Below are 17,831 nucleotides of genomic sequence, written 5' to 3'. Positions count from 1 at the left end.
AATTAATTTACTCAATTATTTATTTTATTATTTATTCAATTATTCATTAAATAGTTATTTATTTATTATTAAATAATTTATTAAATAATATATCTAAAAATTTTAAACAGTATCTAACTTTATTAATAATAATAAATAACTTATTAAATTAATACTGAATTTAATGTTCACTAATTAATTTTCACTAAATTCAATTATTGTATTATTGCATTATATACCGGTAACATATAAATTACTTAACTAATACTATTAAAAAATTTTAAAACTTAACTACAATAAATATAATAATTAAATATATAATAATTAATTAATTATTAAAATTAAAAAATATCTAACTATTAATATATGTTAATTCTATTTTATAAAAATTCCACAATAATAATTTAGCTTCTAATAATAATTCATAAAAATTAAATATATCTAACATATAATTCTAATAATAATTATTAAATAAAATAAAAATATATTCCTAATGTAACCTATGTTAACAATATTTGCTAACTAAATCTAATAATACATTTTTAACTACTATATGTTAACTATCATTTAATCAATATAAATACCATTAATCTTTAATATTATCACTAATATTTTTGCTGAATCAAAAAAAAACTTATATAGTTAAAATAATTATCAATATGAAACTCAGGACGATTAATATCTTTAATTCAAAAATTTTTGGCATTGTGTCATTGAAGTTGAAGTTTTTCTATAATTTTAAATAAGTGGAAGAAGGTTGAAGAAGAGAAAAGAGAATGAAGACTTCGGTTTCGATTAAGCAAAGAGGAGTAAAAAATTGCATGGAACATGTACACAAACCCTCAATTCATTTGTTTTTTTTTTTTTTTTTTTGGGTGACTAACCCTCAATTCATTTGTTTATTCATGACATTACAGCAACATTAAATATCCTACCCTCTAATAACGCCGTAATGCACCATTCTTTTACCCGTTTCAAAATTAAAAAGTAACATATATCATGTCAATGTTTGCCATTATTGGTAAATAAAAATGGTGAATATTACTTAAAAAAATTAAAAATTAATATTTAATTTAAAAATATCCGCAATCTAAAGTTGTTCATTTATATTATTAAAAATTGATTGCGTTATTTTTTTCTCTAAAATAAATGAACAATTTCAGATGAGCCAAATCCTGCATCTACTGTATGAAAGGAAATTATGTAATATGGATAGATCTAGTTGGATAACATTAATAGTTGTAGGATCTAGCGAAGAACTAGGCACGAGTAGTGCATGATAAACCTACCTTTCATTAATAAATACATTAATTTAAGCAAGCGAGTGATCAAAACAAAACCCATGTGGGATGTGGCCACCGTAACCAAAGAAAACACATTGAATTTGAACTTTGAAATTGCAGAGAACACGAAACTACCTTCATTAGTTCCTAACTGGCATATATTATATAAAATGATGTTCGATTAGAGCCTAAAACATTTATAACATGGGATGAAATCTTTGCATGGAACAAGATACAGTGCAATCAAAATGAGCCTAAACTATATGGCTATTGAATAATGGGGAAAAAAAAGATCAGGGTCTATTTGTTTTACATTGTGATAAAAAAAAATAAAAAGGTTCTAAATTAAACTAAACAATAAGTACTAAACAATCCAGAATAATCTAGATTAAAGTTAGCTTTTTGAGAAGACCACCAGGTTTTTTTTAACTAAATTAAATTTAATTACAACTTGTTGCACTCAAAATATCAAACATGTTGCATGTCCATAGCATAAAGTATGGAGCAAAACTCGGTTTTGGAAGGTCAAAACTTTAATTAATACAAATCAGGTGTTCCTAAGTGGTATTGGCTATTGGGGCTTTGCATCGTGAATATCAAATATAATTTCAACTTATCAACATTTTTTTCCACTATATAATGGAGTGAAGCTCCATTTACTACCCTTGTATGTAGAGAGGCTAACCCTCAAACTCTTAGCAACCAAGTCCATTTTTTCTGGTTTCAGCTATAGTTTTTGCAATGACATTGTTCATTTTCAATCTCTGTTTGGCTTTGCTATTTGCTGCTTCAGCTTTTGCCAAGCCAGAAGGTAATAATAATGCTCATATATGATAGCCCCATTAATGTGTAGTACTTCATGTTTGTTTAAATCTTTGATCCTAAGCTGATTCTTTTTTCTTTTTGGTGCTTTCTGTTTTTATTCTAATCTATATGCTCCTCGTTCTGCAACATGCATTCTCATTATCAGTATCTGAGAATGAGTGAACACAAAATGGTGTATCTGAGTCTGATGTGTTTGTTGAAACCTGAAATGATTCAGTGTGCTTGGATTTGATTATTTGCATCCAGTGTAATCAAAATTGAGAGTTCACTCGTAAACTCGATCTGGGAACTTAGACTTATAAATAAGAGTTTACAAGTTAATTGGAGAGTTTGATAACATTGCTTGCACTTAATTGCCCTGATTCTAAAATTGTGTTTTGCTGCTGTGTAATTTTTTCCCTCACAGTTTACATCCAAAATGGCAACTTTGAGGAGAAGCCAGACCCAAGATTCCTGAAGAAAACAAGAATCATTGGGAAATATTCATTGCCAAAATGGGAGATCAATGGTTTTGTTGAGTATATCAGTGGTGGACCACAACCTGGAGGAATGTACTTTCCAGTGACACATGGAGAGCATGCTGTGAGGCTTGGCAATGAAGCCTCAATATCCCAAACCATCAAAGTCATACCTGGTCACTGGTACTTCAATTTTGTGTTCTATATGTGCATAGCTCAAAATGTTATTAGACATTTTAAATTGTGACTAACTTTTCTGTTACCCTATTAACTTTTCTGTTGTCGTGTCGGATCAATACTCGTTTTCGTCCTTGTGCGACATAGGTATGCTCTAATACTAGGAGCCTCAAGGACTTGTGCTCAAGATGAAGTTTTGAGAATCTCAGTGCCTCCACATAAGGGTGATGTTCCTCTTCAGACACTTTATAGCCTCAATGGTGATGTTATAGCTTGGGGATTCAAGGCCGCTTCTAATTTCACCAAAGTGACATTCCTCAACCCTGGAGTTCAAGAAGACCCTGCTTGTGGTCCTCTCTTGGATGCTGTTGCCATCAGAGAGTTCATCCCTCCAAAGCCTACAAGAAGTAATGAATACAATTCTGTCCTTAATTGATTATGTATGCTCAATTTAGAAACACAAACAACAACAAAGTTTTATCCTGTTAAATGGGATCTGCTATATGGATATACGAATCAGACAACAACATATACAGTGTCTTGTCATAAATCATATCGAGATTTAGACCATTTATATTTTGATCTCTTTTAGCAGTTTCTTCTAGAGTTTTCTTATGTTTTCTTTGTGCAAAGGTTTGCATAGCAAGTCACATAGATGATTAGTTAACATTGTTTTGGGAGGTTTTTATCTTAAACACTTATTTCCTGATCAAACTATAACATGATATGATACTCTTGCAGCTAATTTGGTGAAAAATCCTGGGTTTGAGGAGGGTCCATTCCCAATTTTTAAATCAAACAATGGAGTTTTACTTCCACCTATGCAGCAAGATTATATGTCTCCACTCCCTGGTTGGATTATCGAATCTCTCAAAGCCATAAAGTTCATAAATTCGAAGCATTTTAATGTCCCATATGGGAAGGCAGCAGTGGAGCTAGTTGCAGGAAGGGAAGGTGCCATTGCTCAAATCCTCAGAACAGTTCCAAACAAAGTCTACAAGATGGTGTTTACAGTTGGCGACGCCAGGAACGGATGTCATGGATCAATGATGGTTGAGGCTTTTGCCGCGAAAGAGAAACTTCAAGTTCAATTCACTTCTAAAGGAAAGGGTAAATTCAAGACTGCAAGTTTCAAGTTCAAGGCAATTGCAAACAGAACCAGAATAACATTCTACAGCTCTTTCTATCATACAAGAATTAATGACTATGGTTCTCTTTGTGGCCCTGTTCTTGATCAAGTCATGGTGTACCCTGTCGCCTAAAGCATTTAACCCTATAATCCTAGCCAGTGACATTTCTGTGTTGTACAAGTTGTGTGATGATGAATATAATATATATTCTCTAGTTCCCAAAACTATTCAATCTTCTAAGTTCATCATACACTTGAAAGATGGCATTGTATTGCAAGTTGAGTTGCATAACCCTGTTCACAAGTATAATTTATATTAAATGTAACTTTTTATTTGATTCTCTCCAATCAATATTCATCTTTTCAGTGATGAAGGTAATAAATATGTAATCACCTAAAGTATGGCTTCCTATACAACAAATACAAGTTCTGGACTGAATTCTTTAATGTTTCAAGTAATTTTGTGAAGAACTATTACCAGAGTTTTGTTAACCACCTCATTCTTGTGTAACCTATGTAACAAGAAAGAAAGCAGCTAATTAGAATTATTTTCACAAAAGAATGTGAGAAAAACTTAACAAGACAGGGAAACATTGAACAGAATGATACAGCAACATGAGATAATTTTGTGGAGCAATAAGCTTGTCACTGTTAATTGAAGAATGATGCTTAGACATTTGGCTTAGTTTCACACCAGCATTAAAATTTCTGAACCTTTTAAGGTTCAATAGTGGTCTCATTTCACCTAATTGAAATTGTCGTCTCTCAATCCATTTAGGAATGGGAGATGCAGAAGAAGCAATTTCACATACAACAGTAGTCTTCACCAATTTATAGGATTGCAGACATGGAGTAGATCTACTATGAACTAGACTTCAACTACATCAAAGCATAACAATAACAATAAAATATAGCAGTATTGAGGGGGAAAAAAACACTTCTTTTCAGCTCAGTTGAATTGTTTCCATTGAAACAAGATCAAGTAATTACAATTGCAATCACAGTTACAAAGAAGGCGAATTGTACCCAAGTTATGACAAATATTCAACTGGGTCAATTTCAAAAGATCCTATTAGCCTATTACCCTACACCCCATTAGTCACCTCATTCAAAGACTCTATCTTTCCACCTTATGCTCCCATAATCCTTGATTCTAACCTCAGTCACCACAAACCCATTTGCACAAACACCCCAATTGAAGTGATGAGCCATCTTCATCCAGATCCTCAATACTTGGAAGAATCCTCCTTGTGACTTGAGATTCCTCTGCTGCAGCCTCATCATATATACACTGACCCTCCTGTTTGGTAACTCTTCAAAACACAGAACACAAGCTACATAGTACCATGCCACGAGACAGTAGAGACGAAAGCAAGAACACAATCATATATGTATAGATGCAGTCTAATCGGATATAGAGTGGTCGTGCCAGCAGAGAAGCATAGCTATGCATCTTCCACATATGTAGAACCGCGTCTTCTGTTGCTTCACCATCGTAAAACACCGTTTTCTAAGGCTTGTTTTCCGGCGTGGTTGAGAAGATGTAGTAGTGTGAGCGAAGCTAGAGAGAGTCATGGTTACAAAACTGGAAACCTAGAGGGGCAGAGAGAGAGAGAGAGAGAGGTTTTGTTGATTCGGATTTTCAATGGCTACAACGAAACACACGAATTTCTCGGTTATATATAGAGAGAAGTGGTAGAAGATGTGGTGGGGTCTAAGACTTGTTTGGCACAGCGTTTTTATATGTTCATGAGGTTGTTCTGTGTGGGACCCACGAGTTTACGTTAACGCCAAGATGTTCACCATGCAATTAAGGTGTTGTATATGTTCCTTGATTTCCTTTCATGTTTCACTATCATACATGCAATTTATTAGTGTGCTTAAATTCTCTATAACGTGATGGGAATATTAGGCAGAAATTCTTAGTATTTTGTAATGATGTCTTGCTGAAATAAGTCAATGATTTTCTATTTTGTGTTGTATTGTTTAGGATTGATATGTATAAAGCTCTTATAAGCAACTAGACTAAATTAATTATATTATTTAGTATAAATTTAAAAGATTATATTTTTTAAGAATTAATTAAATAATATGTAACTTAATATTAAACTTAAAAACTAATTTATAAAAAATATTTGTAATTTGAATATAATTTAATATAATTATTTAAAAATAAAAAATATACAACAATAGCCTTGTGAAGTTCTCTTTCTTAAATATTAATTCATGTATTTTTTAATATTTTTATATAATAAAAAGCTTTTATTTATATTTTATCATAAAACATAATTAGTTTTAAGAAGTTAAATTTTTTATTTATTCGTATGAATATTTTTTATAACAAATCATTCGAATTTTATCAATCAAATTATATTTGTTTTGTTGATATTTTTCAAGTAGATAGTGTTTTATATTATAATTTTTGAAGTTTTTTTTAGTGTATTTGAAGATAATTTAAAAAATATATATAAATAATTGAAAATTTAATAATACAAAAAATGTAATATAACATTATAAATCTATTAATCATGATATATTATAATATATGTATAATAAATAAATATTAATATGTCGTAAGTTCATTCTATAATAAATTTGTATTAAATTTTATATAATAAAAATATATAGATAATGAGTGAACTCAAACCAATGAATATTATTCTTAAAAATATTTAATTCGGACTTCTTTCATTATCTTAAAAGATAATAAGATTTTTTATGACGATTAAAATTAGATGATATTACATATTTAAATTAGATGATTTTTTATTTGAAGATAGATATCAAACTTTCGTCTGAAAATAATAATTAAAATACAAACATATATTATATTAAAATATTAAACCGTTTAATCAATATCAAATTACCTACAAAAAATTAATTTACTATTAGAGTTTGTTTGGGTGAATTTAAAAAAAAAGATTTTTTTTGAATTATCTTTTTAAAAAGATTTTATAAAAAAGTAAAAGTAATTTTATACTTGAATATCTCATTTTAAAATATTTTTTTATCTATTAATTATGTTTGGATATAATAATATAAAAGTAGTTTTTTATTTATTTATTATATGAAAAATATTCTTTTAATGAAAAAACCTTTTAAAATAAGATGTAAATTACAGTTTTTTTCAAAAAATATTTTTTATTTTTCTAGTACTTTTACTTTTATTATTAAAAATTTGTCAAACACACTAAAAATAAAAAAAATTATTAAAAAAATCTTTTTTTTATCAAAGTTACAGTTGTTAAATAATGAAATATCTTTTACATTGTATAAAAAAGTAAGTTGTATTATTTTAATGAAATAAATGAAAGAAAAAAGGGGTAACAACAAGCAAAAGCAAAATTTGCTGCAAAGTTCGATTCAGTTGAGACTTGAGACTGGTCTAGAAGGAAGATGTTCTAGTAAGCCTGAAGCAGGAGAGGAAGAATCAAATTTGGTCAAAAAGGCAGAGGGGAAAGTTCCAAGAATGACAAGGACCATACCATATTAACATTACAGAGCCAATTAAATGAAATTAACCATTGAGAAACTTAAACTAGTAGACTCCGTGTGGGGTTACAAACGTTCAATTGCAACCAACTCAAACTGAACCACCCCACGTGGCACCCTTGTCCATATTCAAGCACGTTTTTCCTAATTAAAAATAGTAATAAAAAAAATGGAGGGGGCGGGAGAAGAGAATAAAGCCTGTGTGTGATACCAACTGCAGTTGCAAGTATATGTGGTCACCAAGTTGGGTTGGATTTTTGGATTTTATTCTCATGGGTCAACATTGGTGGATATCAGGGGGAAGTTGTGTGAATTTGGTGGCTTTGGCGGCCTATTTGTTCTCCTAGCTCATACATAGTTTGGGATAAGATTGAGATATGCCCTATCAACCCGCCCATTCGGCAACGACCCATCACTTATTCTTTCCCACTTTTAACTATTTCACCCATTTTGTGCCAAAAAAAAAAAAAGAATCACCCATAGTTTTGATTTTTGAAGTAATGTTTAAAATGGTTTTTGCATTTCTGCAAGCGAATCAAAATAGTTTTTTACTTCCATAAATAATCAAATAAGTTTCTTAGATTTTTTTTTCTGAATTTCTTTTTGTATCTAATCCAAATTTCTGTTAATGTAGTGTCGACTTGAATTGTTAAGTGCCGACATAATATCCAACAATAGAGTGACGTACATATGTTAATTTTTAAATTACCATGTTTATCAACCTATCTTACAGTGAATTGACGTAGTATCTAGAAAAAATTTGACTCTTTCTTTTGTCACACTTCTCACACACCACACTTCTTTGGGTTGCTGTATTTCACTGCCAGAATTTCAAATCCTAGTGTAGTTTGATGGGTGATCAGGAAATCCTTCATCTTGTAAAAAAAAAAAAAAAAAAAAAAAATCTTTGCCCAGCTTCAGCTGCTAGAGGAAAATTTATGATTACATGTCAACCTTTTGATTGGCGAGATAGTCGGGTCGGAAAGTTGAAAGGAACTTTATAGTACATTTAACATAATCGAATTCTATCCACAGCCCCATATTCTGTAACCCCACTAGTTATAAAATTATGGAGCCCTAGATGATACAAGATTTTGGATTTATTCTTTTTCTAATCTTTTAACGAGAATTCACTTTAAAGTTCACTAGAAAGTATTTAACAGTATCAGTTATTTCACTTATTTGATTGATATATTCCCTGGACTTCTATATCCCATGGCCGGCATCCTTTATTGAGGTGACGATTAACCACTAAGTCCAGCCCCCACTGCATAGTTCATACTAGTTAGTCTCATTAGGTAGACATGCCTTGTCTTTTATTGTTATTTTTTGAGAAAAAAAATAAGGGGGGGGGGGGGGTTGAGACATCTGATTTGCTTGGTGCATGCAAAAGGAAAACAGTGCTCACAAATTGAAGCATATGCAATTAATCTTACCAATTTTTTATTAGAAGTTGCTATCCTCTGAATATATTAAATTATCTATATGTCGTCGTATCTCCTGTCCGAAGTGGCGAAGTTTGATCTTTCGGCCACAGCTTTTAACTGCAGATTCATTGTTTATAATTATATTGGGGTATAACTGACCTACCCTCCTTATTGGCTTAAGAATAGATGCCTCTGCTAATATCAACTAAAAAATAATATATTATAGTTCCGTGTATAGCTGTGTGTATGTTTCTATAGCCGTCTAACAAGAAAAATACGGCTAAATGCTAAACATTATCATAATTTATTATTTTTAACTATCACTTAACCATCAACATACTTTATTTTATACTTTTAAATATTAATAATTAATTAATAATAAAAAATAATAAATTCTGATGATCATATAACATTCTTCGTTAAATAATTTCTTTTCCCAGATAAGGGATACTATAAATTTTTTGATGATTTTTTAACGGTGTATTTCATAGTGATTATAATTGTGATAATGATATCGTTTATAGAATTTGGATAATACTTAAAATATATAATTAAAATTAAATTTTGATTTTATAAAAAAATATAATTAAAATAAAAATATTATTAATATAATTTTAATTATATTTTTTAGATATTACCAAAATTTAAATAATTACCATATCACTATAATCATAGTACAGTAAAATTCATCTTTTCTAACTAGTCCATATCTAAGAAGAGTAATGGAAATTTTAGGCCATTAAAGACATGCTACCTTATTTTTCTTTTCTCTCTTTTGCACTCCAGCATAGTAGCTTCTCACATTCCCCTAAAACATCTAAATACACGGGCTATGTTTCTGCCCCCGAGTTATGTGCCTATTCCAGATTTCCAGTTAGTTTTGGAAATATTTTTCTTGAATCCAGGAGGCAAAATGAATCTTCCTTTTCGTTTTCCTTTGATTTTGCTATTCTCCAATAGCAATAACATCTTTACATTTTATCCAAATACATACATACATGCATACATACATATATCTTTAAAATTTTATTTTTCATTCTTTTCCTTTTATCTTACACTACACAGTCACACACTGAAAGGGTTCTATATTCCACTCTTGAGATTTGGACTTCGATGCAACTTGATGAGAAACCTACAAATCTTTTATCTGTGCCAAGACTCGGCTGCCTTTACAAATTTATTTATGTAACTCCCTCGGATTAATAGTTTTTCAATATGAGACGCCCAACGCCCAATTACTTCAAGTAGCCTAGTAGGTTATTGTGAAATGAATAGTTTATCGGATCACTACCAGCTAACGAACCAGAGCAAAATGAAGCAACTAGATGTGAAACATAAATGTAACAAGACAGGAGTTTGATTAAAAATCAACATCAATGGTTAAGATATAAACCTTTACTTTTTCCGGTGGTAATATTTGTCAAGCAGTATCTCTGAATACTCTCCAAAAGTAAGGGAAGCATTTGATGCAATGAGCTGGAAAAAAAATGGAGAAAATATATTAGGCGGAATACTAATTACATATTTTAGAATCGACTATACTACGTGTACACCAAAATCAGCCACTACTCCATTAGTATAAAATACATGTTGAAATACAAAATACACATGGAAAATAAACTAAACCACACATGTATTTATACACAAATATAAAGTGACTGATTTTGGTGGGGCTAATTTTAGTGTACAAATAGCATTTTTGTTTTAGAATCCATATGTTATATAGAATGGATTGATTTGTAGTTTATTTAAACAGAGAACATCATCAGTAACCCACAAATATAGCTTTGCCATTTTCCCGCCATAGGTAGAACTCAAAATGTTCAACGACTGACCCCATATGTATAATTTTGTTGTCTTACATGCACTCTACACAAACCATACCCAGTACTTGCAAATAATACAATCACATTGCAGAGAAGCTTTTTTTTAATTATTTTAAATGTGTATTTTTTAATCAATATTTACTCAGATATCGTATTGTGTAATGGTGCATGGTTTTGTAGTCCTACTGAAGGTGAAATAAGGCTCATGACTCAGGAATGCATACCTCTTTATGGATATGAACTTCCTCAGGAAAACCGAGTCTTTCGTCCCTGAAAGGCATAGTATTAATATTATATCTTACTATAAAATTGAGCTCAGATCCATAGTTTTCAATCCTTTCATGTTAGCATGACTATCATGTGTGTATGACTGAAGATCAGCGCAAAACATCATCAAAGCAACAGAAAGTTCTTGCATTTCTTTTCAGATAACATACCAGTCAGGTTGCATGAATAATGCAAATGTTGATCGTTCAATTCCAGCAGTGTCCTTCCCCTTAGGAGCCTAAAAGTATTTAAAAGGGGAAAAAATATCAGAAAGATACCGATAGAAATAGAATCAGAAAGGTCAACATAGCAAGAGTTGAACAAAAGTTCTGATTTGAGAAAATCTAGACAGGATCAAGCTATAAGATACATATCAACGATACAGGATGCTCAATTTATGAACATCAAGGGAAAAGCTCACTTTTTTAATTCATCTATGAACATTATTAATTACTATTTGTCATACTCGGTAGAGAAGAGGCATCAAAAACATATAAGATACAACAGGCCAAGCAAACCAATGTCATCTAGTGTCCCAACCAATATGCTTTAAAAGAGAATAATTGTTGTTCATTCGTTAATGCTCAAATAAACTTCATAAGGTATTACTTAATACATATATTCTCTAACATTTATATTAACTAATAAGTTAAGGAACCTGGCAAACCCTGCAGAAGAAAATAATACCAAGAGAACTATGATTGTCATACCACATCAACAACTAGTACTGAGAACAAGAAACCTACAATTTGAGGTATGAAAAGAAAAGGAATCTACATGCATAAATTGAGAAAACAGGATGACAACTGCATATGCTACAAGTATTCAACCAAACTAACATAACAGTTCTGCACAGTTCTGGAAGTTTTTCAATTACCTGCACACAATGAGGGGTTGCGCAAAGATAACCACCAGAAAGTATTTCAGTTGTTTCACCAATTTGGTAAGCTATATCATCTTTTCCATAGACAACCTAAGAATTAAAACAATAGTAAATACATTGAACCAGAGATAAAGATACCGTGCTTAAATCTTTATCAATTTGGACTTTGCAATATTAGTTTTTTTTACCAGTTTAGACATTCAACATGACTGTTCCTAACAGTTATTTTTCCTTCTATAACAAAACGAGAAAAACATGCATGCAATGTTCTATTTGTCCTTAGTTGCAGGTTTTGTGTAATATATTGAACTTATCAATCCTTGAACATTAAGGAAAGGCCCTAAATTGGAATCCTAAAAGTTTTTAAGGATATTCAACAAGTGCACAGGAATTTTATAACATTGCAGTCAGTTGACATCACATGTTCTAATGTATTTGATACTTTTAAAGTACATTATCCATTCCAAAGATACAGTGCATCTAAAACCATGTCATAGAAATTTACAAGACTAAATCTTTCAAACATTATCAGAAAGGTGACATTTTAATTTCAACAGATTAACATATTTGAAAATTTTACATGTTGACTGAATGAGGAGGATGGGATATTTATGTGAAAGAAAGATGAGCCAATAAAAAAATTTATGGTTGCAATCGTGAACATTTCTTATCATTAGCATTAAAATCATCTAGTGTTATTTGAAACTCCAGAAGAGTGTATACTTTGACGATTTGATCACTTCTTGTTCGGATATAAAGGCCGGCAGCACTATCAGGGCAAGGTATCTCTATACCATCTCTCATAAACATACCACAGGTCAGACCTACACAATGAATTGAAATGGGAATTAAACAAATTGACAACACATAAAGAAACATTACAACGGACCTTGCAATATATTCATCTTTATATCCATGGACATTTCTATTGTTTCAATTTAACTAGAGGAATATAAGAAAAGCACAACCCATATATGAAATGTGCTAAACTGATAACAAGAACCTGTCAATGAACCATGGTCTGTATGCCATCCACACCAAGAAGAGATAGAGTTACCATCTTGGATGCTGTAACAAGTCATTTGGAAGTTGGAACTTGTTAGTATACTATCATGCATGCCTATGCAAAAGGATAGAAGAATATTAGAATAGAAATGTTTTCTATATTCAGGTATCATCATATTACCTCATAAAGAAAATAGATTCAACTATTTTGAAAGAGATAATATTTAACGAACATTTCCTTTACTATGTATGGCTATAATGTTTGCACAAGTCAATGAACTTGTAGCTCAAATGGCACAAGTCATTTAAGACTCTGTATAATGATTATGGCAGACATTCTATCATCCATAGAACACAATTTCAATTCTAAAAAGAGGTATATTTCTTAAAAAAATAAAGATATCAAACTTAACTTTTAAAAATTTATATTAGTCACGTGAAAACAAGGATCATTTAAATCCTTTTTATCTGAACCAGGAAAAGAGAAAGTCTAAGTGACCAACAGTTTTTTAGCCAACTTTTTCTTTATGTTGCCTACAAAATTGTTGATCATGTAGCATGACTCCTTTAAGACAGAATATTTGGAAGTCTTGAGATAGTGATGTCTATACTTTTCAGAAAGATACTCGAGGAATGGATTCTTCCTGTCATAAACAGGCACTAGAATTTCTTGCTATGGGGCGGGGGGATAATATTCCTTAGAAATATCAAAGAAAAATAATTATTGGACCAAATTTCTAGTATTTGTCTGTCATAATATATGATAAATTTCAAAACAAAGCTTACAAGTTGGATCGGATATTGACATTGAAATATTACAATACGCAAAAGAAAAGACGGTTTAAATCAAAATTACCCTTGTTGTGAAGGAAAATAATACAGCAAACGTCCTTTGTGACAGCGGGAGCGATGAAGTATTGGTTTCAGACCTTCATCCTTGTTGATTTTCTTCCCTTTAGATACTGAGAAGTGAGAACGAACAATGCTTAATATAGGTAAGCAACTAGGTTAAGAGCAAAAAATAGTCCAATTCCAACATTACTCATGGAATACAAAGCTAAGTAAATACCACAAACCATACAAATTTAATTATCACAAGCCATACAAATTTAATTATCTTACCATATTGATCACAGTGATATGCCAACATCAATCCAACATCAAACATGAGCTTCCCAAGAGCTTTGAAAGCTACACATCAGAAACAAATAAGCAGTGAACATGTAATCAATCATGTTCTCTAGCAAAACATAAAGATCAAATAAACTATAATAATATATTGTCATTATCTAATGTCATCAAGTTGTGGAAATCGGAAGTAGTAAAATATCATATTCTTAATCTTCTAATTCTAGATTCAAAATCCATTAATCAAGGGACAAAAAACAACCTTAAGGATTGCTACTACTTTCGCGTCCAAAGCTTTAACATCCTAATAATCTTTTACCAATACAGGATGGAAACATTGTAGAGAAGATCACTAACGGGCATCATTCATAGGCAAGAATATTTTCAGGTTCGGAACAATTGACCACTCAACATGCCTGGAAATAATCTTACCAGGAATTCCTTTTTTCAGTAAATATTTCTTCAAATAATCAAACACAATTACACAAAGTGTGTACAACAAAGTAAGAATTTAAATATCTGCTGTATACTTAAAGGGAGCCACACACCCATTAAAAAAAAAACTGACAAAAGATAAATAAAAACAAATGAGAATACATAAGTTGCTTGTTGCATGTACACAGCTCATATTCTGCAAATCATCTATGCATTCATTCAGATAAGACCACAGGAAAGGAAAATTTATATGACACATCAACCCATAAACCTAAGCATCAGAAAACAAAGATTATAAATGCAAAATCTGATCAGACTTCAGGCCATACCCACTTCGAGTTCTGGTAGTGCACTGCTGGGCCATATATTTGATCCACAATATGATGGATACCTACAGAAAACACAAATCTAAGGAAATGTGTATGATCATAGGATACAGAATTGCCAACGATTCCATTTTTAACTTGGGATCTATGAGTGTAGCTGTAGATAGGCATCAACCTAAACTGAATTGCAAGTTATAAAGCAAAAAGAGCTTCTTGACTGAGGTATAAATTATCTAAAAGTGAGAATGTCATATATCTAAACAATGAACTATTCCCCTATAAAAAGTAATTGAATTATAGTAGAGAAAATTTTCAATATGACAAGTGAATTCATCCACATTTACCGTTGAATCAAAGATGGCTCTGATGTTGGAGTATCATGAATGGGATTGGCATAGAAAGATCCTTTCAATAGATCTGCACTCAGGGAAGAGAAAGTTAGGTTTAAAAAAAAGTGCCTCACTTAATAATGCAGATTACTATCCCATTTTCCAAAATGTATGTATTGAACTAAATTCTACATCTCCAAATTCACAGACTTCCAAAGTTTGTTTAAACTGCTTTTGTTTTTTTAACTTCCTGGAGATAGAAAAACGAATTTTATGAAGGAGTAAAAGGGAAAGTGCATCAAACAGGCAGGATAAGTAAGCAACAGGTTTGCCCAAATAACCATGCATTTCTGAAATGGAAACATTCATATTGCAATTGGTAAAAATGCCGGGGAGAAGCCAAAAGCAAAATTGTATCCCAAAGCAAATTTGTATCTTCCCAAAGAGAGTAAATGGAAGAACTTATATCAAATAGATGAAAGATCTACCAGGCTTTCCAGTTTCAAGTTTCTCTTTCCCATGACTCCAACCAAAATTGTACCTAATAATTCATGGTGGATAGATGAAGAACAAGTCATTTGTTGCTTTAAAAGTTTCATGTACAGGGCAGCGGAGTAGTGTGAAAATATAACAATATATTCGGGGTCATAGAATGAAGCAGACTATGTATGTGAAGTGAAAATTTAGTAGTAAGAACTAAGAAGTCTTAACTACTGAGTAACTTACCTACTATGAGGATCCTCAAGGTCCTCTTTCACTTCTTTAGGAAGATTGGCCAATCTGATAAAAGGAGATGAAAATGTTAGCAAACTAAATTGCTTCTGATTACCACCTTTGATGTATTAAATCTACACTAATGCACCAGTGCAACATGCAAAAGATACCTTGGAGCAAGACGCAGAAGATTTGCACGCAACGAAGGGTATCCCGGAACCTATAATCAATTCCAACAAAATACTTACAATAACACAAATGTGACACAGCAGTACTTATTATGGCCAAGCTAAGTGTTAACAAGTGATGCATTAGGATACAGAATTAACTTCTTGATTTATTCAATAATATCCATAATTCATCACATCAATAAATTCAGAGAACTGTGATTTACGGTTACGGATGCTTGAAACAACAAATAAAGAACAAACAAGTCAAATGCAACATCAGGAACACACATACATCGGTGACGGAGAGGATCCCCAATCCATTGCGTCCGAATCCTTCATCAATCTTCAACGACAAGTCGGAGTTCTTATCCTGTTACAACAAGATCAAGTAACAACCACAGAATCAAATAAACAAACGCATCGCCAGAAAGATACACGCATTACCAAAACACCTATACCGGAAAAATCCTTAAGCGCCAAGGATCAAACACACGTAACATCATGAACATGCATCATAGCGATTTTCAGCTAAATTCCATTTCAGAATTGTTAGAGAGAGAGAGAGAGAGAGAGAGAGAGAGAGAGAGAGAGAGTACTTTGAGCTGAGAGAAAGGAATGGAAACAGTGGTGAGAATCGGGAAGGAGGATTGAGATTCGGATTCGGAGGACACGGTGGTTTTGGCGCGGCATAGAATCTGGCGGGAACGATACCGTTTTGAGAAGTGGTAAGTGCTAAGGCTGTGGTGGTGGTGTGAGCGGGTTTTGGAGAGAAGTAGGGAGGTTGAAGGGGTCATCAGGTGTGAGTGGGAACTCATTTTTCTAATTCAAAATTCCACGCTATACTATTTGTCTTTCAGCCTTTAAAAGTAGTTAGGGTTAGAACTCAATCAAGTTATACCAAATTTAGGTTTAGTTTGGTAAAACTTTTACTTTTTAAAAGTAGTTTATAAAAGTTAACTTTTAAAAGATGGCTTTTTAAAAGTTGTAGCATTTATGTTTGGTAAATTAAATCAAAAACAACTTTTAATAAACATAAGTAACATCAATTGTGTTTGGTAAAATAGCTTTTAAAATTTAAAAATACTATAATAGACATAAATGCAAACATTAAATTTGAAAATTAGTTAACATATGAGGTTATATTAGACTTTTAAATTTTGAAAAGCACAAGCCAACTTTGAAAAGCTCTATCCTAGGTGCTTTCAAAAGTACCCCGATCTTTTAAAAGCTGCAAGCACAAGCACATGATCTTTTTTATTTACCAAACACAAAATGAGGAGTTTGAGCTTTTAAAAAGCACAAGCACATCTTCAAAAAGCTTTACCAAACCAAGCCTTAGAGTAAAACCCAATTCGGTACTAGTACATTTTCACGAAAGATAAAGTGGTATTTCCAAAAAAAATAATATTTCGATCCTCAATCTTTTTATTTTGGACAATACAGTTTTTTTATTAAAAAATTTATTAAATAATAATAAAAATTAATTTTATGAAAATTTTATTTATATTTTGTACAAAATCTTTTTAACAATACAATTAATTATTACCACTATTACTATTATCTTTTTCATCCTCATTATTATTACTCCTACTTCTATTATTTTTATTATGTAACCATACTTTATCATCATCATTATCTCCTCTATTATCATCATCACCAATACTAATATTATCAACATTAAAATTCTCTTCTTTCATTTCTTATTCGATGTTATTTTTTTCCTTTAAAAGGTATTGTATTATAATTGCTTTTTTTTGTGGCATCATTTTTATCCATGGTTTTTCTTCATTTAACCACCATTGATGAATGAATTTTTTAAAAACAAAGTTATTAATAGTTTGTGGAGGTTTAAAACCTCCACAAATTACAAATAAAACCCCCACAAAACTAATTTTTATTATTATTTAATAAATTTTTTTAACAGAGAGACCGTATTATCCCAAAATAAAAAGGTTGAGGGTCGAAGTGTCCTTTTTTT

General features: G+C 31.3%; 2 protein-coding genes across 8 annotated transcripts; one reads left to right on the top strand and one right to left on the bottom strand.

The window, feature by feature from the left end:
• Positions 1-1,661: 1,661 nt before the first annotated feature.
• Positions 1,662-16,721, bottom strand: LOC112789422 (uncharacterized). 7 transcript variants are annotated; one of them, XR_011876959.1, is made up of 17 exons: positions 16,450-16,721; positions 16,146-16,223; positions 15,854-15,903; positions 15,696-15,749; positions 15,458-15,510; positions 14,985-15,057; positions 14,644-14,705; positions 13,874-13,942; positions 13,608-13,713; positions 12,750-12,814; positions 12,470-12,570; positions 11,741-11,836; positions 11,034-11,101; positions 10,821-10,866; positions 10,164-10,246; positions 4,246-4,363; positions 1,662-4,145 (listed from the first exon to the last, which is right to left on the bottom strand). XR_011876959.1 is itself a non-coding variant. In XM_025831306.3 (17 exons), the coding sequence occupies exons 1-15, from the start codon at positions 16,666-16,668 to the stop codon at positions 10,166-10,168; spliced, it is 1,221 nt and encodes a 406-aa protein (XP_025687091.1). In that variant the 5' UTR covers positions 16,669-16,721; the 3' UTR covers positions 1,662-4,145; positions 4,330-4,363; positions 10,164-10,165. The 7 variants fall into 7 exon arrangements, 5 of the variants coding, with proteins under 5 accessions (XP_025687091.1, XP_072082722.1, XP_025687090.1 ...); XM_025831306.3 differs by having other exon boundaries at positions 4,330-4,363; XM_072226621.1 differs by having other exon boundaries at positions 2,338-3,120; positions 4,330-4,363.
• On the top strand, positions 1,934-4,181 carry LOC112789423 (protein TEEBE). The gene is made up of 4 exons (XM_025831307.3): positions 1,934-2,073; positions 2,494-2,728; positions 2,870-3,129; positions 3,464-4,181. The coding sequence occupies exons 1-4, from the start codon at positions 2,004-2,006 to the stop codon at positions 3,982-3,984; spliced, it is 1,086 nt and encodes a 361-aa protein (XP_025687092.1). The 5' UTR covers positions 1,934-2,003; the 3' UTR covers positions 3,985-4,181.
• Positions 16,722-17,831: the final 1,110 nt, after the last annotated feature.

The sequence above is a fragment of the Arachis hypogaea genome, chromosome 3 (genome assembly GCF_003086295.3).
Source record: "Arachis hypogaea cultivar Tifrunner chromosome 3, arahy.Tifrunner.gnm2.J5K5, whole genome shotgun sequence".
NCBI classification, from domain to species: Eukaryota; Viridiplantae; Streptophyta; class Magnoliopsida; order Fabales; family Fabaceae; genus Arachis; species Arachis hypogaea.
This window is presented reverse-complemented; position numbering and strand designations above follow the sequence as displayed.

Bases quoted from the DNA above. Each gene is read 5' to 3' on its own strand.
- LOC112789423 (XM_025831307.3), top strand. From the start codon at position 2,004: ATGACATTGTTCATTTTCAATCTCTGTTTGGCTTTGCTATTTGCTGCT. The intron at 2,729-2,869 runs GTACTTCAATTT...TGTGCGACATAG, and splicing joins AAAGTCATACCTGGTCACTG to GTATGCTCTAATACTAGGAG. The intron at 3,130-3,463 runs GTAATGAATACA...ATACTCTTGCAG, and splicing joins CCCTCCAAAGCCTACAAGAA to CTAATTTGGTGAAAAATCCT.
- LOC112789422 (XM_025831306.3), bottom strand. From the start codon at position 16,668: ATGAGTTCCCACTCACACCTGATGACCCCTTCAACCTCCCTACTTCTC. The intron at 12,571-12,749 runs GTTCTTGTTATC...TTCATTGTGTAG, and splicing joins AGACCATGGTTCATTGACAG to GTCTGACCTGTGGTATGTTT. The intron at 10,247-10,820 runs GTATGCATTCCT...TTTTTTTTCCAG, and splicing joins AAGTTCATATCCATAAAGAG to CTCATTGCATCAAATGCTTC.